The sequence below is a fragment of the Mchenga conophoros genome, linkage group LG2 (genome assembly GCF_057382185.1).
Source record: "Mchenga conophoros isolate Kocher_MC1m ecotype Shallow Benthic linkage group LG2, M_conophoros_male_GT1.1, whole genome shotgun sequence".
Lineage (NCBI taxonomy): Eukaryota > Metazoa > Chordata > Actinopteri > Cichliformes > Cichlidae > Mchenga > Mchenga conophoros.
Genome location: NC_140527.1, coordinates 2211333 through 2237930, shown reverse-complemented (window position 1 = coordinate 2237930; position 26598 = coordinate 2211333). Strand labels below are relative to the sequence as shown.

Genomic DNA, 26598 nt, shown 5'->3' with positions numbered 1-26598 from the left:
TTTCCCAAGGATCTGGATGATCTGCATTCTGACATTTTCATCAGAGACCAGAGACACCAACTCATATCTCATCATATGATGAGCAGATCATATAAATCTAATCACATAAAACTATAACACTTATGAAGACTAAAGGCAGGTAGGTGTTCTTTAGCTTTAAACACGAGATCATTATAGTAGTAGTCAGTATTACAGCACATGTATGCACACATTACTAAAATGTCACAACTCTGTTGGTTATTGAGTATTTATTTCAGGACAGTGGTGCACAGTTACCACCTTCTAAGATCGTTCCAGTTCAGGATTCCAGTAATGGATTTTTCAAGTTCATGTGGAACTCCTGAACAGCATGTGAGGGTTTTTATGTGCTCATTCTGTTGGAGTCAAATTGTTGAATGTTGTCATTGTGTTTCTTAAATTTGTAAAGTCTTAGTTCAAACTATACGAACAAAGATGTTCCACCTCTCCAGCTACTCTGTGCTGGAGGAGGTTTTATTGTAGATACATCCTATCTGAAAGATCTGTTTCTCGTGTTGTAAGCTTCCTGCTTTTATGATCCTTTTGGTGAGCAGGAGGACACACACACACACACACACACACACACACACACACACACACACACACACACACACACACACACACACAGTGCCTTGTCTTAGAACCATTGGGGGGGTTTGCGGTGGGAGGTGCTTGTAAACTATTGTGTATTGTAACTGTCATGTCAATAAACAGCTGCGAGGAAGCTGCTCTTTGAAAGATTTGGGCTAGAGACAGGTGATGAGCATTGCTCCACTGCCTGGTTCTGACCAAGGCTTCCCTCGTTAGCGAGTTAAAGAGCGGTTGAAGATGTTCTGTCTTGGTTTCGTTCTTCATGAGGAATAAGTCTCTAAACTAGCGGGGCCTGTTCAATAAATCCAATCCATCCTCTTCCACTTATCTTTATCAGGGTCAGTGAGGGATTGTGATTTGCTGCTATATAAATATACGGTAGCAATATATAGGACAAAATCAACACAAGATAGAGGAAACAGAGCTGAACATGGAACACACAGGGCAGCACACTGTGAGACTAAAACAAGAAACACATTAAACACACACTAAGACTGTGGCTGACTACAGGGAACAGAGGGAGGAGAGGGAGGGCGACAGACTTCACAGGCGAGCACTGAGGGAAGGACACGGAGACGAGAGCTAATAACAAACAGCCTCAACTAGAAATACAGATCAACTCAACTAGATAACATAACAGTGACGATTAAACAAGACTCAAAAACCCATCAACACAAAACACTGGGTCAACGATCCAGGCACCCTAACAAAGGCTTTTAGGATCTGCTGATAATAACAAATTACAGTCAGTCCAAATGTGAACATTGACATCCAAGAATGTCCTTTATTGGTTAGATACAGAGTTGTACTGTCTGCATTTTAGACCAAGAACACAGATGGACTGAAGGAGGAATCCTCCTTTGTCCAGTCTGCCGGGGCAAACTGTGTGAAGTGTGAAGAGTGGACCCAGGTGAGGTCATACCACAACTCAACTTTAACTGAAGATGAGCTTTTTATTGAGGCAGGAAAAGGTACAAAAATAAAATGGTGAACACAATGCAAAACTAAACAATGTCCTAAACTGGGTAAACTAGAAAGGAAACATGAACCATGAAAAACCCCGCTGAATAGAAAAACAGACAAGAAAAGCTCTAAACATTGCAATGTGGTATGGAAGCATGAATGGCCTGGAAAAACTGCAGACGATCAGACAAGGAAAGCCTGAAAACACACGGACTAAATACACACAGGAAGATAATGAGGGAAGTGGGAACACATGGGGAAACAGCTGACACAGAAGAAACGTAAAACTAAACACATCGAACACAGGAACACAGGACCTCTTCAAAATAAAACAGGAAACATAATGAGACGCAGACACGACAACATGAACTTGACAACACAAGACATGCAGACATGAAACACATAAAGGACAAAGGAGACTTACCACAGGGGCTGAAAGCACAAGGGGAATCTAATAAACAAAAGAACTTAGATAACCTAATGAACAGCCATCTTTAAACAGAGGGGGGCTTATAACACCATGTGCCACCTACACTACAGCTCTGAGATCTTGCATCTCACATCTTGCATCTGATGACCTCGATAGCTCATAATGGTTTGACCTGAAACATCTGGTAATAGTGGTTCAGTGACCCATTAAAGGACAGTCTCAAGTAGGGTTTAAATATCTGAGCTGTCAGATGTGTCTATCCCCCCCAGCACACACAGAGGTATATAGTGCCACAGCTTCACAGTTTCGATCGCCTCAGGTCTTTGTCCAGAGCTTGCATGGGTTCAGCGTTCTGGGAGCTGAGGAAGGTGTGGTCCTGGTTCAGGTAGGTAGTGATGAAGTCTGGAAAATGTCTCTTTGCGATCACCTCCTGGAACATGTTTGCTGCTGTGTGTAACCTCTGTCTGAAAAAGAAAGATAAAATCCTGAAAATAGCTTATTCAGACTGCCCTCTGGCAGAAATGTTGCAGCTATCTTGCAACGATAAATGGTAAATGGGTTGGTTTTTATATAGTGCTTTGCTGCTCTGAGCACACAACTTGCATCAAACACCCACTCACAGATTCAGACATTTTCAGTGCACTTGTATAAGTGTTTTCTGTCTATAATTGACACACATCCATATTCTGGTGGATGCATCGGAGAGCAACTTGGTGTTAGCGTCTTGTGCGAGGATATTTGGCATGCAGATGGGGAACGAACCACCAACCTGCTAGGTGACCTGCTCTGCCGCCCTATTTTATCAGAGCGAGAAAAGAAAAAGAAAACATCATCTTACATATGCTATAACATGCACGTTTAGGAAAACCAAAACCTGCAGGTTTTCGATCTCACCCTGGGTCAACACACCTGAATCGCATGATTAGTTCATTACCAGGCCTCTGGAGAACTTCAAGACATGTTGAGGAGGTCATTTAGCCATTTAAATCAGCTGTGTTGGATCAAGGACACGTCTAAAACCTGCAGGGACACCGGCCCTCGAGGCCTGGAGTTGCCCACCCCTGGTCTAGTGCATCCTATGCTAAGGGAGGCAATAAGCACTGAAGCTCCTTTCCTTAGTATTTGAAGAATTGGAACTTTAATCATGATCGCCACACAGATACTTTCAGGTCGTGTCTCTCAGTTAAGAACCTTTCTAAGCCAAATGGACTATTGGAACTGTTTCCATGAAAGGGTGTACGTGGTCTACAACAATGCTTAGGAAGGTGGTATGTGTCAAAGTAACTGCAAAAAAGCAAACAAAAACAAAACAAAAACTAAAAGGTGAGTTTGCATCATAAGCAAATTAAGGATGTTCAGAAATTATAGGTGTCATGGATGTGGTGTTTCAGTGAAAACTCTAAAAGGTTATACATGCATCATGAATTTGAAAATTAACCAATGGGCTGCTGTCAGTGCTTATACAGCTGGTGCACAGCTCAACTGACCCATCGAGTTTTGTCGTGCAAAAGCTGTTGCACAATAAAATGTGCAATCAATACACTGAAAAATAGTTGCATGTTTAATCAACTGGGAATTTACCCAAATGTATTTATTTAGACAGAGATCTTGACAGATATATATATATATATAGATATCTATATATATATATACAGGAACATCTGTGCCGAGTATAATCTGGAAGTCCCGAGGTCAAAATGGGAGATGCCCCCAAGGGTGGTGGAGAATGACCGAGCTAAGATCCTGTGGGACTTCCAGATACAGACGGACAAAATGGTGGTGGCTAACCAACCGGACATAGTGGTGGTAGACAAACAGAAGAAGACGGCCGTAGTGATCGATGTAGCGGTTCAAATGACAGCAATATCAGGAAGAAGGAACACGAGAAGCTGGAGAAATACCAAGGGCTCAGAGAAGAGCTCGAGAGGATGTGGAGGGTGAAGGTAACGGTGGTCCCCGTGGTAATCGGAGCACTAGGTGCGGTGACTCCCAAGCTAGGCGAGTGGCTCCAGCAGATCCCGGGAACAGCATCGGAGATCTCTGTCCAGAAGAGCGCAGTCCTGGGAACAGCTAAGATACTGCGCAGGACCCTCAAGCTCCCAGGCCTCTGGTAGAGGACCCGAGCTTGAAGGATAAACCGCCTGCAGGGGCGTGCTGGGTGTTTATATATATATATATATATATATATAATTCCCCGCTCGCGGAACACACGCACACACATATACACTTACACTGATAAGCACTCACTCATCCCCCCTCCCCTTCCAATGCCTTCGATGCTTGTTGCCTCCTGGGAACACGAGGCGGGTCTGGGCCCGCGCTGGAGAGTCGGCGCAGGCAGGATGGCTGCTGTGTTGCCTGGGGTTACTCCTCATCCCCTACCCACCTCTGTTGCTGGTCACATGCTCTATAATGTTGTGCTGTGGACATTTATGTGCTTTCTGTGCAGAGGAGTTTTTTGTTTCCTGTTCTCATGCTGTCCTCCTGTAGCCCAGCATGAGTAGAGGTCTCTTTTTTTCCTCTTGTACTTTCCCATTGCAACTAATCTAAAATGCCACTGCATGTGGCGAATAAAATTTGAACTTGAACTTGAACATGTTGATGCCGTCCAGCCCCACGCACGGGGCGATCCGCGGTAGCTCGTTAACGGAGATTTGCCGTGTTGTGGCGTTAACGTCATTTCAAATTAACGCTGACAGCACTAGTGGGAACACAACGAATATGACTGCACATTTACTCCGACATCATCCTAGTGCAAAGACAAGTGGAGGCAGACAAAAACAACAAGCACGCATGCTACAAACTTTACCCGAGTCATTTAGACAGCCGTTAGCACAGGATTCTCCTTATGGGGACCTGATATGTTTAATATGCTGCTGAGAATATAGCCCAGAAGAAGCGTATAGTATAGCTTTTATTTTGAAAGAGCCATTTCTCTGTAATAAACTCTCTTTTCCAAAGATGAGTGATTTCTCCATCAGATAGATTTATTATTTTATTACTTTGTTGTTTCAGCAACATTACATTTAAAAACTGTACTTTTGAGTTAAAATATATATTTATAATTTTAATAAATGACAAATTAAAAAGGCATGAACATTTTTTTGTATCAAAAAAATATCAAAAAATATCGTAAAATAAATCCGCTTGGCATCTTTCTTGGCCTTAAGACAACAATTCTGATGGTTAAAGATCCAAACGGGACACAAAAAAGGAAAAAAAAAAACAAAAAGAAAAAGTATCGAACCGAACTGTGAATTTTGTGTATCGCTACACCCCTAATATATATATATATATATATATATATATATATATATATATATATATTGTCAGCTGAATCGTAAGAACAAGATCCGGGCCATCAACACATACGCCCTGCCCGTGATCAGGTACCCTGCTGGGATAATAAGATGGCCAAAGGAGGAGATAGAAGCCACTGACATAAAGACAAGAAAGCTCCTTACCATGCATGGAGGGTTTCACCCCAAGTCCAGCACCCTGAGGCTGTACGCTAAGCGGAAGGAAGGGGGCCGGGGACTGGTGAGTGTCAGCACCACAGTCCAGGATGAGACAAGGAACATCCAAGAATACATTGGGAAGATGGCCCCAACTGACCGAGTGCTCAGTGAATACCTCAGGCAGCAGAAACCCAAGAAAGAGGAGGGAGACGAGGAACCATCATGGAAGGACAGGCCCCTGCACGGTATGTACCACCGGCAGATAGAGGAGGTGGCTGATATCCAGAAATCCTACCAGTGGCTGGACAAAGCTGGACTGAAAGACAGCACAGAGGCACTAATCATGGCAGCACAAGAACAAGCTCTGAGCACAAGATCCATAGAGGCTGGGGTCTATCACACCAGGCAAGACCCCAGGTGCAGGCTGTGTAAAGAGGCCCCAGAGACAATCCAGCACATAACAGCAGGGTGCAAGATGCTAGCAGGCAAGGCATACATGGAACGCCATAACCAAGTGGCCGGCATAGTGTACAGGAACATCTGTGCCGAGTATAACCTGGAAGTCCCGAGGTCAAAATGGGAGATGCCCCCAAGGGTGGTGGAGAATGACCGAGCTAAGATCCTGTGGGACTTCCAGATACAGACGGACAAAATGGTGGTGGCTAACCAACCGGACATAGTGGTGGTAGACAAACAGAAGAAGACGGCCGTAGTGATCGATGTAGCGGTTCAAATGACAGCAATATCAGGAAGAAGGAACACGAGAAGCTGGAGAAATACCAAGGGCTCAGAGAAGAGCTCGAGAGGATGTGGAGGGTGAAGGTAACGGTGGTCCCCGTGGTAATCGGAGCACTAGGTGCGGTGACTCCCAAGCTAGGCGAGTGGCTCCAGCAGATCCCGGGAACAACATCGGAGATCTCTGTCCAGAAGAGCGCAGTCCTGGGAACAGCTAAGATACTGCGCAGGACCCTCAAGCTCCCAGGCCTCTGGTAGAGGACCCGAGCTTGAAGGATAAACCGCCTGCAGGGGCGTGCTGGGTGTTTTGTTTTTTTTTATATATATAACAAATTTTAGCAAAAGAGGATCAAAAGAACATGGGTGCTCCATGTGCCTTTTTCTTCAAGCATTTTTCTTTTTTACTTTATTTCGGAGTGCACCTCAACAATAACATTTAACTAATTAATCACAGTTTAGCTAAATAAAAGGACCTGGCTTGCATCAGTCACATGATGACCTGATGACTATTAACCAATGCCCACTCTTGATGTCAGAGCACCAGGATGCAAACTTGTGGCCATAGTATATACAGTATTCTGGAGAATACTGTATGTGTTGTGTGTGTTCTATGTGCATGTATTTTTTGTTACATTCTTACCCTACTATGACCACCTCTTTCCTTTGCCCTACTAATATTCCAGTTTCACTTTATTTCTCACAGTTTTTCAATCTGTTGCCTTATGGTTCAAAGTGCTGACACCAATCTTTACATTTTATTATTATTTTATAACACTTCCTTAATCAGCTACCATCTCTCCTGTGGACTTTTTAATGTCTACAGTCTCAGATCAACATAACCCTGCCCTGCAGCACTATCAGCCGCAGGAGCAGCAGCAACATTGCACCCCAGCAGGTAAACATGGGCTACGTTTGCTTTGCATTGCCCCCACCTGATGACTCTGTGATGCAGTTCCATATTAGAGTCCTGATGAATGTGGTTTGTTGTTATTCAGCCTGGTTCTATGTGCCCCTTTTAACTTTGAGCACCCCCCTTCAAACATCTCTGCACAGCCCTGACCAACACTCTTGAAACAAACTGCATATTTGTTGATTATGGCTCAACAAAAATTATTGGATGACAGAAAAAAGAAATCATGCGACTAAGACAAACTCGGGTTTCATTAAATCTTTCTGCAGTAAAAGAAGCAATAGAAAGGTATCCCAAAAAAATCTGTCACTTTTCCATTTTTTCCACATTTTCTGTGACATTTAAAAGCATTAGTAGCATAATTTGACAAATCTTCTCCATGCTGAGATTATGGTGAAAACTCTCATTTAATCAAAAAAGTTGGTGCAAATATCCTGGGACACAGGATTCATCAGTCAATTAAAAATTAATTATTATTTACATTAAGAAGGCATTAAACATATATATTGTATTCTTCAATGAAGGATGTCACTGGAACCACTCACCTACCATATCCTCTTCAAAGAGGGTGCATTTGCTTACCTAACAGAGCCACAGTGGGGACTGAGGTCCATGATGAGCTCCTTGATGAGGTCAGTCACCAGCTGCCTGCTCACCACCCTGCCATCGTCCTCCAGCCGGGTCTGATGACGGACCCACTGCCACACCTGACAAAGACACAAAGCAAAACATGGTCTTATGATCTATGATCACGGCTCATGTTAAGTTGGCTCCTCCCATTAAATGGTAAATGGCCTGCATTTGTATAGCGCTTTACTTAGTCCCTAAGGACCCCAAAGCGCTTTACACATCCACACATTCACACCCTGGTGATGGCAGCTACATTGTAGCCACAGCTGCCCTGGAGCGCACTGACAGAGTGTGTGGAGGTGCACGCAGTTTCCCCTCTTCCATGGTGTGAACGAGTGCATGTCTATGTGTATGCTGTGACACAGGTGGAGACGGCGGATTAGCTTCCACTTCTATTGGGTGGAAGTTGGTAGATGTGGATTGCATGATTGGATGGACTGCGGTCTGTTAACCTCCAGCTGACAGCCACTTTGCATCTCTGCACCCAACACAGAGGCAGCAGTTAAATAATGTTTGTAAATACGTATCCACAGTACATACAGAACAGCTGGCAGCAGATTAGTAGCAGTGAGAAGTGTTTTTTGTTGATTTTCTTTTCTTGGTTATTGCTTATGGACCTTGAAGATTTGTTATTCAAATCTTTGTTGTTTTGGCATTGCTCACCTCTGAAGCAAACACACTGCTGTCTGGCATCCTGAATTTTTCTGCATTGCTGTCCTTTACTTGAGAGTGGGGAGTTACATTTCATAGTAGGACTAGGTTACCCCTAGCCCAGGGGACACTAGAGTAGATGGAGTTTAAGTTTGATAGGAAGATAATCTTACACACTTAACAAACTTCATGTGCCTGTATCCTTAAATGTCAAGAATAAAATAGCTGAAGGAGCTCTGTGCACAAAGCTGGATGAAAGGTGTTGTTTGGTAAGCAAGCTCCTGTAGAGGGAATTCAACTGGGTGCTGTTGCTGGTAATCTTGCCCCACTGCCTAAATCTCCGTCCTCAAACAGGTACATCTACAGTGGAGCCACAGCTGTGTGCATAAAGGAGGTGGAGTTAACAGGAGCAGTTTGAGGTCAAAGGCATTCATGTGTAAGAGATGAAGATGGAGCAGCTGTATGCGACGGTCTTTCCACCTCTCAATCAGCCCTTCTAAAAACTGGCCAAAGAACATTTGCTCTTTAAAACAACTAATGAGTGCCAGAATCTTACAGGCTGAAATTTGAGAAAAACTTCCACCCAGACCTGAGTGCCCAGTAATTCAAATACGGTGAAATCAGTGAACGGTGAGTGTGAAGACTGTGGAGTGTTTTGTGGTCCAGAATGTGTTTTGCTTTACTCAATATTGAAATGCTTCTTGAAACTTTGTTCTGTACATGTTTTATATGAGATTTCCATCTTATTTTGTATCCAGTATTACACCAAGACCCTTATGTTCATGAAGTCTTTCAGTTTCCACACAATCTAAATCAATCTGCACTTTGACTTTAATTGAGGATTTACAAATAACATCATTTTGGTTTTACATAGTTTGTTCCTGTCAAACTATACCCAGCAGTTCCATTAGATTACCCCAGAACAAAACTATTTGTGTCATCTGAAAATAAAACCAGTTTTAATATATCAGATACTTTACAAATGTATTTTTATAAATAAGAAATAGTTTGGGGCCCAGTACAGAACCCTGGGGAACACCAGAACAATGTCCAGCACAACAGAGCCAGCAGTGCACGGGCAGCAATGCATTTCTTACTTGGAAATTCCGACACACTTCACATTTAAAGAAGAAAGGGATGAAATCTGACCGTGCAATGCAAACTCTGTTTGCCAGCAACCAAGCTGCTCTCAGCGTCAAAAGACCCAACCTGAAGAAACATCTGGAAGTACGTTCTTTTTAAAAAAAACTAACATTAGCCTACTGCAGCTAGCTTGTTTTAGTTGTGGTAACTACCTGGGTTACGTGCCACTTCAGTATCTTGGATGTACTACTGCTGTGTGATTTATTACTATTAATGAAGGCAGCATTACAACCTGCTAGCTGCAAATAATCATGTGCAGTTCTGAAAGCAGACAGAAAGAAAACATATTACTGATACAGAAACAGTTTTCTGTATGAGATCGCTGCAAAAAGTGCAGCCTTACCTAATGTCCACCTACTGTTACTCCACCAAGTCTAACAGTCTGCAGTCGATGAACTAACCTCAGCTAACAATGTTAGCTTGGTTGCAGGTAGCCTTCAGTAACAGTAATAAGTCACACAGCAATAGTACATTCATGTAGCTGTAAAAGGCATGACAATATATCAAGTAATCCAAAGTATTCAGAACACGTTACTCACATTAAGTAACTTCATGGAATATGTTACAAACTACTTTTTTACAAGTGACCTTCCCAACACTGACTACATGAAGTAATTAACCCACAAGCAAAACCTATTCAGTGATACTTTAAAAAAAATGCCGCTAAAAGGAGAAAGAAGCATGCCACATGACACTGAATGAAAAACAAAAACAAACAAACAAACAAATTACAGGGTGCATCTTAGTCACTGTGTTAAATATGTATCTATTAGAGCAAATTTAAAAAAGAAATGTGCTTGTTTCCCAAACAACATTGTCAAAAACATTTAAATATATGCTAAATACTAATTACTTGTGGGTGTAGATCAAGCTCTACATGAATCTCAGCAACATATGCTCTGTGGTGCTCGCTTTGAGAACTCACCTGCGATCTAGAAATTTCTGCTGTGGCAGAATCTTCAACCTGGCCTTTGTAGAAGAAGTGGCCTTTACCTTAGAAACACAAAATGGTATCAACATACATGTATATAGCATTTAGTGCATTAAGCATTTTTCCATGGATAATATAAAAGTACAAACCTGATAGCCAAGCATTAATAAAGAGCACACCAACTGCAATGTTATACTTCAAACCATTAAGCGTGACTCCTCCCTACGAAGAATACAGCACACCAAAATGTTTTATATATTATATTATATATATAATTCTAATTAAATATCTTTAGGAAAAGAACACAATGTTTGATTCATCATCTAAAATAAATGAGGCAAAGTGGTTATTCTGTGGACAGAAAACTATATCGTATGCATCTGGTATAGAGGATGTTTTCACTCATGCCTAACATCATCTAGATGTGAAAGCCTCCCTCTTCCTGTTGGATGAAGTCTTCCTACCCACACTAAAATCTCATGTATTTCAATCAATTAAATGTAATGCTAACTGTAATATTACTGTTAAAAGTTTGAGGTGTGTTCTGCAGTTCACTAAGAGCAACCACTAACTGAAGGCATGGATAGCAAGTCTTCAGGAAATACAGTCACGTCATTTCGGAGCTGGTCAAGCTGGTTATCTCCTTCGGTGTGGCCCTTGAAGAGCTGGAAAAGATGAAGAATTGCCACACACTTTCACATTTGCCAATCACTGTAACTTTATATGCATATAAAGCTTTATATGTGTCAGCGCTCACTTTCTGCATGGGCTCAACCAAATTTAGGTCATATACCATGAAACCATCCACACCTGCAGTAATCTCTAATAACTTCAACCTGAAAGGTGGAAAAACACAACTGGATCAGCGGACATCACTGAATATGTATTCAGATTGTATGTATTGTCATATTTTCATATGCTATACCCTGTGGGGAAAACAATAATGAACATTTCTTGAGTTTAATAAAATGCACATATACCAAATACAGACGTTATACACACACACTTATCCACGCACACTGACACACAAACACACACTGTAAAATGTAAATAAAAATAAAATGCTATTTGCTAATCTCAGAAACCCATATTTTAGTCACAGGCTAACTGGCAACATGTCAGTAACATGGCACGTACTGGAGAAGTAAAGAAGTAAAGATGGGGGTAGGTTCACCAATCTATAAAAAAACACCATCTACAAATTCTGGAACAATTTCAGAATCCCAGGAAGTTGATTCTGTTCATCTGGAAGTATTATTTTCTGTGGGAGAAACATCTGTCAGTCATCCAGGGGACTTTTACAATTTCAGTTGATGCATGCAATTATCCAGGTAAGGAAATCACAAAGTGGGCTCTGTTCGTTGGATATGAAATGACTGGGATTTTAATCCACTGGGGATTAAAATGGGATCGACTTTCTGAGATTTCCTTACTTGAGTGGTTGAGTTTGCATCAAGGTGATTTCAGAAGGTTGTGAGGACTTGAAGACCTTAACTACAGTACATAATCAAAGGAGAAGTCGAGGTCTTGTCAGGGTCTGGAACAGGTCGGGTGGATTTTTCTGGCTGCTCCTTCCTCCCAGCCTGTGTCTAGCTGTGTATTTGACCAGTATATGTTGACTGGTATTTTTAATGTGTCTTAGTGTTTCCTGTTTGTTTGACAGTGTCACATCCTATGTTCAGTGTGTTCAGTTTTCCTCCTCTCTTGCCATTATGTGTATTTGCCTCAGCTGTGTTCCCCATATGTTTCTTCTTCCTCCTCCCTCATCACCCTCTTGTGTATTTATGTTGTATGTTTATCCCAAAAGGTTGATTCTGTTCATCTGGACGTTTTCAGTGGGAGAAGTGTTTCATCACTCATCCAAGTGACGTCTTCAGTCTCAGCTGACTGCAGGTTTCAATCTTATAAACAGTACTTTTGCACAATGACTGAAACCAGCCCACTGAAGGAACGATGGGTCATTAATATGCAAAGTGGCATGCCCATCGATGAACAACCACTGACCAAAGCCTTGCCAGCTGGAGAATCAGCCGAGCCTGTCCAGCCCCCTGCAGCCTTCATGCCACCACCTGCTGCAGAGGTCAAGGCAGGCGGTCCCTCGCTGCCTGAGCATGAGGGACACCCATCACCGGAGCCTGTTGCAAGTCCTGTGCAGGCCTGACCAGAGAAACCAGAGCTGGATGGGTGAACCCCCTGAGAAGGTTCGTCACCTCTGCCGGGCCCCTGTGAAGTACCGTTGGCCACGTGGTCGACCACCAACCATGACACTGCCACTGACAGCTACTTCTCTGTCTATTTACGCCCTGTGTTTTCCACTTCCCACACCCATGTGCTGTGAGTTTCTCCATGTTTCTGGTTTCCCCTCATGGCTCCCTGTTCCAAGTTTTAGTTTTTAGTTTCCAGTTTCTAGTTTGTTTTTCGTGAGTTTATTTTTTGAGTGTCTTTTGCACAGCACAATAAAGCTGCTTCTTTAAGTTCATCCCTCTGCATCCTGCCTGCCACAGCACCAAGCATGACAGACCCAACCCTGCTCACATCTACTGAAAGAAATCCACAGAGGCTCAGTGTCAGAAGTACATACAGGGTTAAAAGTATTCATAGATTTCCATTAATATTTGTTTAAATGTGCTTTAGCAAGTTGTACTTCAACAGAAGCTTTTGGCAGCCATCCACAAGCTTCTGGTGTATTTCTAGCTTCATATATGACTAATAAGCATAGTTCATAAATTTTCAATGAGGCCTAGGTGGGTGCATTGGGAAGGCCATTCCACAAACTTAATGTTAGCCTGCTTTGTCCGTTCCCATCACAGTTCTGATGTGTAGATGAGTAAGTTGTTCTATTGGACCACCCGGTTATTTCCAGGTTTTGACTGTCAGCTGTTGGATTAAGGTGAAATGGAAGAATTCAGAGTGAAAACTGTTTTATTCATTATTCTATCCCCTGTGCACCAGAATAAGAATCAGAATCAGAATCAGAATGGGGTTTATTGCCAAATGTTGAGCAGGTTTACAACATTAGGAAATTGCTGCGGTGCTTCAGTGCAAACATAGTGTCATAAATAGCACTTAAATAGACATGGAAAAATAAAAGTAAGAATAAGAATTATGAGTGCTACGTTGAAAGATATATACATGAGTGCAGGTGGTGATCAGTGCCAAACATGGAATGATGCAGTGACACAGCGTAAGGTCATGTGTTAGTGGCGGGTACAGTCATATGGTTATTGTTCATGTGTCCAACAGCAGAGGGGAAGAAACTGTTCTTATGGCGAGAGGTTCTGGTGCGAATGGACCGGAGCCTCCTGCCTGAGGGGAGCAGGTCAAACAGACTGTGTCCAGGGTGAGAAGGGTCAGCTGAGATCCGAGCTGCACGCCCCAGTGTCCTGGAGGTGTACAGGTCCTGCAGAGATGGGAGTCTGCAGCCAATCACCTTCTCAGCAGAGCGCACAACACGCTGCAGTCTCTGTTTGTCCCTGATAGTGGCTCCAGCGTACCACACGGTGATGGAGGAGGTGAGGATGGACTCGATGATTGCAGTGTAGAACTGCATCATCGTCCGTGTTGGCAGGTTGAATTTCTTCAGCTGCCTCAGGAAGTACATCCTCTGCTGGGCTTTCTTGATGACGGAGGTGATGGTGGGCTCCCACTTCAGGTCCTGGGTGATGGTGGTACCCAGGAAGCGGAATGAGTCCACAGAGGTGATGGGGGTGTCAGTCAGGATGATGGGGGGGAGTGGGGCTGTGTGCTTCCTGAAGTCCACAATAATCTCCACTGTCTTCTGGGCATTCAGCACCAGGTTGTTGTGGCTGCACCAGGACACCAGACGTTCAACCTCCCTCCTGTAGGCAGACTCATCCCCGTCCGACATGAGTCCAATAACGGTGGTGTCATCTGCAAACTTGATTAGCTTGACAGACTGGTGGGTGGAGGTGCAGCAGTTGGTGTACAGGGAGAAGAGCAGAGGAGAAAGAACACAGCCCTGAGGGGAGCCGGTGCTGATGGTCCGGGAGTCCGAGACATTCTTTCCCAGCCTCACGTGCTGCTTCCTGTCCGTCAGGAAGTCAGTGATCCACCGGCAGATGGGATCAGGCACATTCATCTGGGAAAGCTTGCCTCGGAGATGGTCTGGAAGGATGGTGTTGAAGGCAGAGCTGAAGTCCACAAACAGGATCCTGGCGTAGGTTCCTGGGGAGTCCAGAAGCTGCAGGATGAAGTGTAGGGCCATGTTGATGGCGTCATCTACAGACCTGTTGGCTCTATATGCAAACTGCAGGGGGTCCAGGAGGGGGGTCGTGAAGGTCCTGAGATGGGAGAGAACCAGGCGCTCAAATGACTTCATGACCACAGATGTCAGAGCCACGGGTCTGTAGTCATTTAGTCCAGTGATCCTAGGTTTCTTGGGGACAGGGATTATGGTAGAGGACTTGAAGCAGGCAGGCACATGACATGCCTGCAGTGAGGAGTTGAAGATGCCAGAAAACACTGGGGCCAGCTCGTTTGCACAGTGTCTGAGGGTGGCAGGAGACACGCCGTCTGGGCCGGGAGCTTTCCGAGCATTCAGACTCTTAAACTGCTTCCTCACATCTGCTTCATGAATATGAAGAGTTGTGGTGGGAGGAGGTGGTGTGAAATCCTCTTTTGATGGTGGGCTCCCAGTACCACCAGTACCACTGTCAGCAAAACAGTCTCAGAGCATGACTGTACTGCCACTATACTTGGCAGCTGGTGCAGTATTCTTAGGTTTGAAAGCTAAGCCTAACCCTAGTGAAGCTAACCCACTTCTTCTTCTCCTCGTTGTTTCAGTGACACTGGTGTTTCAGTTCTAGGTAAGCTTGGTGGTTCCTGGGTTGTTCCTGAACATCCTAACACATTTTCTCTCATATAAGGGTGGCAGTTTGGGTCTTCTTTCAGACCTTGGCAAAGTGGGGACACACTCCAAAATGTATTTTTATGTACAATTGTTTCAATTGATGATCCTGGAATCTGCAGTTTTAGAAATGGACTGTACACTTCTGGATTGGCCTTCCCAAAGCCCCAACTTCAACACTACTGAAAATGTGTAGACTACGCTTATCCTTATAAACCAGGAAACCAAATCATTTAAACTCTACCAATTCTGCCAAGGAGAATGGTCAGGTATCTAGCAAAAACAATGCCAGGAGCTTGTTGATGGCTAAAAACAAGCATCTAGTCAAGGAGTAATTTGTCATTGCTAATCAAATATTAGTGGGGTGCATATAGTTTTGATGCTTTATGTATATTTCTGACGCTGTGTGGATCAAACAAATTTAAATATTAGACAAAGATAACACGCAAGAACTATGTGTTTATTTTTAAGGGGATAAGTCCAAACCTACATGTCCCTGTGTGAATAGGTATATAAAGGCTCCGAACCGTAGTAAAGGGACCTCTGGCTAATATGTCGGGCTCGTGTCGGGCTTATAGCCGAAAACTAGCTTTACTTTGTTGTCTGGGTCAAGTTTTAGAAAGAGGCGTTGAAAGGCTGCTCCAATGGAGCTTATTGTTTCAGAGGAAAACAGGAACACAGCGTACAGTCGAGTCTTAATAGCTTACTTACAGCTGGGCTCGTCAGGCACTCTTCTTGGCTGCAGTGGTTATTATTATATTTACATGCTTCCAGCTCCCGTTTCTGCTCGGTGACAGCTCGTACTTTTCCTTTCTCTCCCTCCTCGCTCACAGACACATGACGGGTATGGCAGTCCATCCTCCCTGCAGCACGGACTACACTGCCCATCAGGCTGCGTGCTTTAGGGCGATGCCTGTAACACTCTGCCTTCATATTAAATCATTTTTGTGAATAATTCTTTAACGTATTTCTTCACGTCATTATGCTGCTGCAAGCAGTGGTGACATGGGCGGCGAGATTGAGTCACAGACATTAGAGCCTCTTAATGCCTGTTTTGTTTGGGTTTCCACCAGCGTGGAACCGAAAACAGAGAGGGCATAGCCGAACATATGAAACAGGAAAAGACCGCCGTGTAATCCCTTTATTTCAACGAAGTAACTGTATTCTGAATACCACCTTTTTAAACGGTAACTGTAACAGAATACAGTTACTCATAGTTTGTATTTTAACTACGTAACGGTGGTACATGTATTCTGCTACTCCCCAACACCGGCTATGAGTCTTTCATAGTGCATTGGAGGAATTCTGACCCACTCGTCTTCATAAAATTGTTGTATTTCAGCCACATTTGAGGGTTTTCAAACATGAACCACCTGTTTAAGGTCATATAACCTAAGCATATCAATTGGATTCAGGTCAGGACTTTGACTAGGCCACACCAAAGTCTTTATTTTGTTTTCCTTGAGCCATTCAGAGGTGGACCATTCTCTTGCTGCAGGACCAACTGCACTTTAAGTTGAAATCACAAACAGATGGCCGGGCTTTCTCCTTCAGGATGTTTTAGTAGACAGCAGAATTCATGGCTCCATTTACCACAGCAAGCCACAGCCCCAGACCATCATACTACCACCACCACCATATTTTACTGTTGCTATGGTGTTCCTTTTCCGAAATGCTCTGTTACAGTTACGCCAGATGTCACGGGACACGCATCTACCAAAAAGTTAACTTTTGTCTCGTCAGTCCACAGAGTATGTTCCCAGACGTCCCAGAAGTCTTGGGGATCATCAGAATGTTTCCTGAACTGAGACGAGCCTTTATGTTCCTTTTGCTCAGCTGTGGTCTTCGTTTTAGAAATCTGCCATGCAGGCCAGTTTTGCTATTTCTTATGGTGGAGTCATGAACAGTGACCTTAGCTGGGGCAAGTCTTCTGTACAACACAGGGGGGAATTATGTTTTTTACACAGGGCCATGTAGGATTGATTTTTTCCCCTAAATAATAAACACGTTTATTTAGAAACTGAAAAACACTTTTTCACATACAGTCTATGTACAAGCCTGCATGTTCAGGCTGTGAGCATGCAAGTATCTAATGGGAGATATTTCTACCTTGTGACAGAAGCCAACACTCTCCTGTAGGTGTCACTGAGTGGGTCTTCAGGCAGCAGCAGGGCAGCCATGCCTCCAGTGGCCAGTGCTCCTCGCCGATGACATGTCTTAACCAACAGATCCATGTAGCTGCGCAGAAAATGCTTCTCCATGTTCACGTATTTATGGCGGTCAGGCAACAGGAAGGCTGGTCGATGACCTGGAGAACTTCTTCAATTCAGTTTGACTTTTTGATCATGTTCTTTGTTGTACACTTTATGTACTGTGAAAAGTTGCTGGACTGTTAAGAGTTACTAAAGTTTCCACTAGGCTGCGGTTTAACTCTTAAGTCCCAGGAATATTGACTAAAAGGAAATCTAAAATATTATTTTGTAGTCAGATTTAGATTGGAAACATAATATCAAGATTATTATATTATCTGAAGTACTATGGCTTTAATATCAATATGGAAATCAGCTGAATTTCAGTAGAAGATCTGTGGTTTCACAAGAATTGGTGCAGAAATGAAGGAAAAAACCTAAAATGACAGGGGTGTGGTCTCTAGCTCTGCTGCAGTGGAGGGGTGGTGCAGGGGACCTGAGACGAGAGAGCTGCAAAGCTGACTGTCTGGAAAAGGCCTTGTGCCAAACCACAAAGAAACATTTCTGTGTGTCCAGACTTTTCACAGTCCGACCCTCAGGCCACGCCGCCCGCGCAGCCGATTTAGTTGCTGGCCCAGATGCTGGCAGAGATAGTGGCCATGCAACGGGAGCAGGCAGCTGCCCAGAAGGATCAGCTGCACAAGCTGCGGAAAAAGGCTGACGGGCAGATGCAGGTGCTGGAGCGGATGGTCAGGGTGACCCCGTTGCTGCCCCCCCTTGCTCTGGAGGTGACTGTGCACTGGATGGGGAAAGGTGATGACCCACAGGTTTTCCTGAAGGCATTCTGGGCCACAGGGGAGGTGCGCCAGTGGCCTGCAGCAGAGTGGTGCACCGCGGCTGCTGCCGCTGTTGTCAGGGGAAGACCAGACGGCACCGCCTGCCACCAGCCTCACGAGGTAACTTCTGGGACATCTGTCCGGCTGTGCTGGATCGCCTGGAAGATCATTGCTGGTGGTTCTGGGCCAGCCAGATGAAGGGGGATGACCGGCCATTCACGTGGGCCTGGAAATTGCATGATGTGATGAGGTGGCTGCAGCCTGAGCCATCAGAGGGTGAGGCCCATGTGTTGGCAAAGGTCAAGCAGTTCGTGGAGAGGCTGCCCGGTTCCACTGCCATTGGTCAGCGAGCCTGGAGGCTGCGCTCACCCTGGCTGTCCACCTGGCAGCCATGGCAGAAGGAGCAGAGTGGGGCGTTCTTTCCCACTCCCACATCCACCCCCGAATGTCAGTTGGTTAGCCAGCCGGCCATTGCAAAAACGCCTTTGCACTCACTGCGATTAAGGGCGATCCCATTTAAACGCTTAGGTATGGACTTAATCGGGCCATCACCAGAGTGCAAGTGGCTATCACTTTGTATTAGCTCTGGTGTATCATTAACGCGATATCCAGAAGCATTGCCACTGCACACCATTTCTGCAAAGAGTGTGCTGCAGGCACTGTTTCAGTTCATCTCCTGGCCGGCATCCTGAAAGAGATACTGACTGACCAGCACCCATCATTCATGTCTCACACACTAAAAGAGGTGTATAAATTAGGGGGCATTAAATCTGTTCGGACCAGCGGCTACCATCCTCAGAGTGACGGGCTGGTGGAGCAGCTCAATAAGACTTAAAAGTCCATAAGTTCATTCACAAGGATGAATGAAATTGAGAGTGCTGGCTAGCCCCTCTGTTGTTTGCAGTGCTGGAGCTGCCCCAGGCATTTGGGCTACCACTTGTGAGGCGTGCAGGTGCGCCCACAGGCGCAGGACATGGCTGCCATTGGATCCTGCCCCATCCCAAGACCAAAAAGGAGGTTAGGCGGTTCCCTCAGCCCTTTGACTGACGGGTCTAGGTTTGGCCGGATGCGGCCCCGGCCTCAGTGAGGCGGTGTGGTCTCTGGCTCTGCTGCCATGGAGGGGTGGTGCTGGGGGCTCAAGGGGCAGCGCAGGAAAGGCTGATGAGGCAGGTGTTGTGCTAACGAGGTCTCCTTCCTTTTAGTAACGCCAGGGACCTGAGACTAGAGACCTCAGAGTGTGGAGTCAGATGCAAAGCTGACTGCCTGTAAAAGACCTCGGTGCCAAACCACAAAGAAACATTTCTGTGTGTTAAATAAAAGAAACAGAAAACAGTCACCTGAACGCTGCGTGGGGTCCAGATTTTTCACAGACTACAATCTAGAATTTTCAACTCACCAAACTTATTGACAAAGGAGGCTGAGTAATCCCAGATGCCACAGTTGAGTCCTGCTGAATGCTCTTGCAGCTCATAGAGAATCTCCTCCATCTCAAAGGCTGCTAACACATTTTCAATCAGCACTGTGGCCTTGATGCTGCCCAGAGGAAGACCCAGCTAGACACATGTGAGACATGGATTCAGTCAGATACGTATAGAAGCAGTCAACAATGCATCCAGTCCCTTTAGGCTCTAACTGTTGTGGTACTGTCCTGGCTAGCATGTCCCTGTAACACTGGGACAAGAACAGAAGGATCACGCTTTGGACAGTTTACACCAGGCTACTGGAGAGGAGAGTGCATTGGTTAGTCAAAGAGTATGTTGCACTAACAGCCTGCGTTTTGAGATCTGATGTGTTTTCAGATTCAACATAATTCTATATACCTATATATAACTGTTATATATACTTGGTACACAGTTCCTGGGGTTCAGTAGATCCCAGGAATGACATGTGTCTGTCCAGAGAAGTCCCAGAAACACCGAAGATGCTGCACATGGCCTTCAGTTCACCTCGGCCTCTTGTAGAGGGCCTGAGGTTAAAGGATAAAGGAGCTTTTAGCTTTTCAGCTCCATCTTTTTTCTCTTTTGTTTGTCAGTCTTTATCAACCACTTCTTCCACATTAAACTCTCTTCTACAAGGTGCATGAGAGCACAGGGAAGGTAGGTGGCAGGCCGGTGTTAGGCTGCTGTCAGTGCTTGTAGGGCCAGTGCACAGCGGCTACAAGCCAGAAACACAAGGCATAGTACAAAAACAAGTTTATACATAAAGACCAAAAACAGTGCAAACCTTCTGCTGTGTCCAAACAAATATTTTGTTCCAGAGTCTGGCCTCCATGTAGCCCTCCACCTACAGAACAAAGGATAACAGTGCAAACCCAGATAAATGAAATCATCAGCATGTTTGAACATATGTAGGTTTGCACGTGTGTTACTTTGGACAGGTAGAAAAAGGGTCCACTCTTGTGTTCGAACAGTGCCTTTCCACAGTGAAACATGAGGAGCCCAAAGTCAAAGAGCGGGCCAGGAGCTTCTTTCCCCTCCACCTGACCACAGAAAAGCACACGTGTTGTTTTCCTCACCAGTCCTTTCATGTATATGATCCTTAGTACCACTTCTGTTATTTCAGTGAATTTGTGCCCCTTATGTCTATGTATTCAGACCACATTCGATTGCTTCCAACAAAACAACCACTGTAACAAACTGATGAAAATTCAATACTACCATCATGTTGTGCTCCACCATATTCCACGCACGGGGACGCAGCATCAGCACGGGAGCCTGAGATACATGTGGAACATCTGCAGACGAAGGACGCCAGAGGAATAGCTTATGAGAAAACATGGTAAAAATAAAAACAGCTTTTTTAAAGGATTTTTCTACGGATTTACAAGTTAAAACTTCAATGTAAAAAAGTCAAAGGGTTACTCTCAGGAGCTCAGGGAATTCCAGCACAGTGAGAGGATGAAGGACACATTTCCTTGCTGCTAAATATTCCACATTCAAGTCTTATATCAAAGTAGGAGTGGACGAGAACAACAGAAACAAAGTGGTAGCCCGGGTCATGTGGCCCATAGTGTGCAGAAGTCACCAACTTTCTGCAAAGACAGCAGCTACAGACCTCTAAACTTCACGTTCAGATTTGCTCCTTCTCACAAATGTGTTTTTGGAAGAACGGTAACATATTCCCATAAATATACTCCTAAACCTTCTAGAAGTTCAGTGTAGAAAGATATCATATTAAACCCTATGGATTAAGCCTGGCTGTCACTCAAGCTCATATGTATGTGAAGGCAGACGAGTAAAGACAATATAATGTTCTTTCTTTTTACTAAGATTGTACGGACTGTGTCTCTCAGAGTAAACTGAAGATAAAGGTGAAGTAGAGCTCTTACTGGGAAACAGGTTATGCACTGCTTTAAAAACATTGTAAATGCCTTTGATCTGGTTGTAATACGTCGGGCAGTTTCCATCATCAAAGTCAACCTGCAGAAACCAAAAAGAGCTCTGTAAGAAAAAAGTCAGCAATGACTCAGAAGAAACAACATTAATATATAAATTTAGGTAACGATGTCAGACATGATTATAAAAAATCAATATTAAGAATTCGGTTTTTTAACAAACCCAGACTGTGCAGCTGGGAGGTGAACAGTGTTCAAACTGGTTGGCAGACATTCGATTAAACGGTCTAAGAGGAAACTAATCTAGCGAGGGTGTTGGTTCTGGTTCAGCTAACTCCTCCCCATTTTATTCACCTGTTTGAAACAACCAAATAAATAAATTTCACCAATGTAAAACACCTAATGTGTGACCAAAGAAGACCAAGGACTGTTGAGCAACTATGATCCTACAGATGGTAAATTCTGTTGTTTTAAACACTTCATGTTCTGTTGTCAGTAAAACAGGTTTATGAAATTAGCAAATCATTACATGCTGTTTGTATTTACAAGTCTGACCTTTTTTGGAATTGTGAGTTTGATAATGCTGAAACCAACACAAAACACACTGACATGAGCAAACCCAGTGTTAGCAGTGAACATTACACCTTTAGCTCTGCATTATTGCACCTGTGTAGCACCTGTATGCCTTGTGCTGGTGACAGAAGAGCTTTAATGAAGTGCTCAGTATCGCAGGGTGCCAAGTCTCCAATATCTACATGTCTCTTTTGGAGCCTTGAGGGGACGGGAAGGACCTTCCAGTCTGGGTCTCTCCTGATGTGTCTGGTACTTTCCAGGAAGCTTGGCAGATCACCTGTGAGATCCAGCTGGGCCTTTTTAGACACTCTCAGCTGTAGAATCTGAAGAGAGAATCACCCTGACTCAAACAAGTCCTTCGTTTATTCACAAAGAGGTTTTTTGGCTGTCCTACCTCGTCCACCTCCTCATCAAATGTGGAAATCAGCTCATGCAGGAAGTGGAGGGAGTCAGTGGTAAAAAGAGTTGCACATTCTTTTTCCAGGCCTAAAGGAGAAGGACACAGCTCCATACTGGACACAGGACAAAAAGGTTTGTATTCAGCACCATTCGAAACGTCCCTGGGATTCCCCCCCCCCCATAAAGAAAGGTGGTGTTGCCAGTTAAAATGCAGACCAGTAAACAGTCTGTTGTCTAGTCATTTAAGCAGCAAGAAAGGTTATTACTGTACAGATATATTTGTATCACTCAAAGGTAAAGATAACATGGCAGCCTGTGAAAACAATCTGTGACAGGAGCAAAGAATCCGTTTTGGCTTCGGTGTTATCCTTTTCTCAGGACGCCGCTCAGTGTGTGCGCTTGTTTGTGGGGCTGAGAGTAACCACTCCTTGTAACCCGCTGCATAAAGTCTTTGTGTACAGAACCAGATTAAATATTACTGAACATTTTTCAGTTTCCCAGCAACAGCTAGTTCAAGCACAGTGTGCTGATGCTACTAAGTACTTTTTGACAGAGTGCAGCTTAGTGAAGTCAGAAGTGCAGCGTCTGCATATTTTCTGTAGAGGGACGCACTGCTTCATAAGTGGGCTCCACAAGGTGGCACAGAAATGAAAGGTGACTGCAAGCAAGGTTTACGATGGCTTCTGTTGGCAGAGCACGAGGTTTAACCCTAATTACTTGGTGTTTGGTCAAAGGCATGAGGACCTTTAGCAGTGCTGCAGAATCAGGGGTCTCAGATGAACTACCTGTGAATTTCATAGATTATGTTAATGGTTTCTGGCACAAACTATGTGGCAGGCACTCAAAACAGAACCTGGAAAGGTTTCAGGTCAGGATGAAATATTTCAATGAAGCAGCAGTTTAATGATGGTGACCAGGTCCTGGCTTTGTTTTGCCAGTTGTAGGAACACTGTATGAGTCTCTGGGCCAAATACTGTGAAACAGCAAACGTCAGAACAGAATGAGCTCATATTTCTCCAGACCGCAGGAAGAAACGTTTGTCACGTTAATTTGTTGAGACCATATCATGTTTGTGCTTTATCTCTTGGTTCATCAGGCTCTGTAGACTCTCCTTCCTCAGCAACAGCTCCACCTTTGACTGCTTGGACAGCAGCACAGTCACAGTCACACATTTGTGTGGGGCAGGAGCACCAGGTGGATCTTTGCTGCACGGTCAGTTGAAGAATTCAAAAAACGTTTGATGAAAAGTAATGAAAGTAGCAGCCAGGTCCTTATCAAATCCAGTTGATGAATGAATTATCGTTAAGTGTGACAACCTCTATAACATCAAAAAGAGTTACATCTGAGACTCGTTTAACATGCTATCAAAGTCCACGGCAGTACGACCAGAAAAAGACCAAACAGGGTTTGTCAACATTTCAGCTTGTAGCTCTGCAGCTGTTCATCATGTTCATTATTCACTTGGATTTTATTTAAAGATGAGAAGAGAAGAGATGAGATGAGATGAGATGAGATGAGATGAGAAGAGAAGAGAAGAGAAGAGAAGAGAAGAGAAGAGAAGAGAAGAGAAGAGAAGAGATGAGATGAGATGAGATGAGATGAGATGAGATGAGATGAGATGAGATGAGATGAGATGAGATGAGATGAGATGAGATGAGATGAGATGAGATGAGATAAGATGAGACCATCACCAGCAGACAGTTGTAAACTAAACACAAACCTTTGTTTTGGCTGAATGCAAAGTTCCCGAAACTCTGAGTCTGTGAAAAGAGAACAACAAACGAAATTTTTTGACTGACAGAAAAGATACAAACAAAATAACTTTACAACACGAGAAGAAAGGGAGGACTGAGGCTGTAAATGTACACATGAGGGAAACCAGAATAATGAGATGCTGCTGGAATTAATCCAAGAAGACAAATGAGACAGAAGCTACCAAAATAAATCAGGAAGTAACAAAAAGAGCAACGGAAACAGAGAATTAACAACACACAGAAGACAGTAGGACAGGAAGACTGAGCCTCTGGGACTTAACTCAAACAATTAGCAATAATTAATTATATAAGGAGACAGAATTAAAACCAAGCATAAAAGCGTGAGGGGAAAAGCTAAAATAAAACACTCAAAATGACCAGAAGAAAGAACTAATTAAGCAGAAACATACAATAATAAACACAAATACAAGAGTAAAGGTTAATGGTAGAAGAGGGTAAAGGACCCAGCACCATAACAAGTTTCTCAGTTATTTGATTTTGGCTTCATTTTTGTTGATGAAATAATAACACAATATTTTACACACTATGCAGTTCTGAGAAAAATAATCATTTCATTTCAAAAACAGACACGTTGGATTACTGTGCAGCCTACAGCACAGTAATCCCAGCTGGAAATGCTGCACCAAGATACAGCTGCTGCACATCTCATGAAGCTGTTCAAACTCCATAATGACATCTCTCCATCGCTGCAGCCGTTTTGCTCGTAAAGCTACATTCAGTACGGTGCATGTCTGTTTAGCTGCAGAATAAAGGAGTACTCACAGACGTGCAGTGACGGTGCTCTGCTCACTCCACAGACGTGGACTTTGCTTTGACGACTAGTTAAACAGCAACACAGTTGTTTGTATTCAGAGTTGAAAGTCCTTAACTACAAGTGGAAATTCAGCATGCAGCCAGTCAAACATACAGTAAACACTATTCAGTCACATGCTCAAATGAACAATGTTATTTATGTGTAATGAGCAAAACTGTGGTTTTTCTGGACAGACTGGACAGTTACTCTTGAGTTTGGCATGTAGTGGGTCAAGTATAAAGAACAACACTCATGTTATCTGGATGTTATCTGTTTTTGCTGGACAGTACTGAGGCACTCTGTAAGTTGGGGGAAATGCCTTCCTTCTTGTAGTAAGTGCGCAGGGAAAACATACAATACAAATCAAAAAACACACCAACCCATTTGAATCAAATAGCAGCCTGGAAGGGAGGTGAACCATAAAAGGTGCTACAAAGAAAAGCAGATGCACCATCAATGTCAAAAACACACATTTCAAAGGTGAAAATACGGTTTTACAAAAGGAGCACATCATGAACAACACTCACCTTTTCCATAACGTAGGGTTAGAGGGGTGTCCTCATTCTCATTCTGTTGTAATGCATTCGCCCTTTTCTTCATTCTCACGTTTGCCCCATTTCCTCTCGTCACCTTGCACACATTAAATAAGGACTTTGTACAGGGTGGGTCATTCATATGGATACAGCGTAACAACATGGGAATGGTTGGTGGTATTAAAGTCCTGTTTGTGGCACATTAGTATATGTGAGGGGGCAAACTCCTCAAGATGGGTGGTGACCATGGTGGCCATTTAGAAGTCGGCCATCTTGGATACAACTTTAGTTTTTTCAATAGGGAGAGGACCATGTGACACATCAAACTTATTGGTAATGTCACAAGAACAACAATGGTGTGCTTGGTTTCAACGTAACTTTATTCTTTCATGAGTTATTAATAAACAAATAAATGTTCCAGTTCTATGAAGCTTTGAGTATTTTGGATCAGTAGCTGCTGTGTTTGTTGCATCATATTGCTGTAACTGTTTATATGCTTTATATATTCTGAGCTAAGTTGATCTATAGTGTTACATCATATTCTATAAGGATGTTATGTGTTTGTAGACTTTCTGCCCAGTTTGACCCATTTAGCAGAAGTCAGCCTGTTTAAGGCTCTGATATCTATTCTGTGTGACTTACAGCAGTTATGACATGGTCTGATTTACTCACCCAATAAAGGAATATTTCATATATCAGTCTACTCTTCATTCTATCAGACACAGTTATCACAGCTCGTACATTTGCTTTTACACATGTATGTAAGCATTGAGCCAAATTTAGTAATGGCAGCATATTAAACGAACAATATTTGTCTCTTATATGTAATGCATCTATAG

The 26598-nt window shown here is 43.7% G+C and overlaps 1 protein-coding gene across 7 annotated transcripts; it reads right to left on the bottom strand.

Annotated features, from left to right (window-relative positions):
• Positions 1-1542: 1542 nt before the first annotated feature.
• ugl (ureidoglycolate lyase) lies at positions 1543-25901 on the bottom strand. 7 transcript variants are annotated; one of them, XM_085282778.1, is made up of 18 exons: positions 25754-25898; positions 25607-25655; positions 25196-25301; positions 24379-24418; positions 22654-22771; positions 22364-22582; positions 21681-21771; positions 21010-21086; positions 20721-20831; positions 20576-20635; positions 19749-19905; positions 17437-17635; positions 11218-11296; positions 11033-11125; positions 10610-10682; positions 10455-10522; positions 7688-7812; positions 1543-2466 (listed from the first exon to the last, which is right to left on the bottom strand). In XM_085282778.1, the coding sequence occupies exons 5-18, from the start codon at positions 22768-22770 to the stop codon at positions 2301-2303; spliced, it is 1635 nt and encodes a 544-aa protein (XP_085138904.1). In that variant the 5' UTR covers position 22771; positions 24379-24418; positions 25196-25301; positions 25607-25655; positions 25754-25898; the 3' UTR covers positions 1543-2300. The 7 variants fall into 7 exon arrangements, with proteins under 7 accessions (XP_085138904.1, XP_085138918.1, XP_085138895.1 ...); XM_085282792.1 differs by having other exon boundaries at positions 22654-22779; positions 24380-24418; XM_085282769.1 differs by lacking the exon at positions 25196-25301 and having other exon boundaries at positions 25754-25901.
• Positions 25902-26598: the final 697 nt, after the last annotated feature.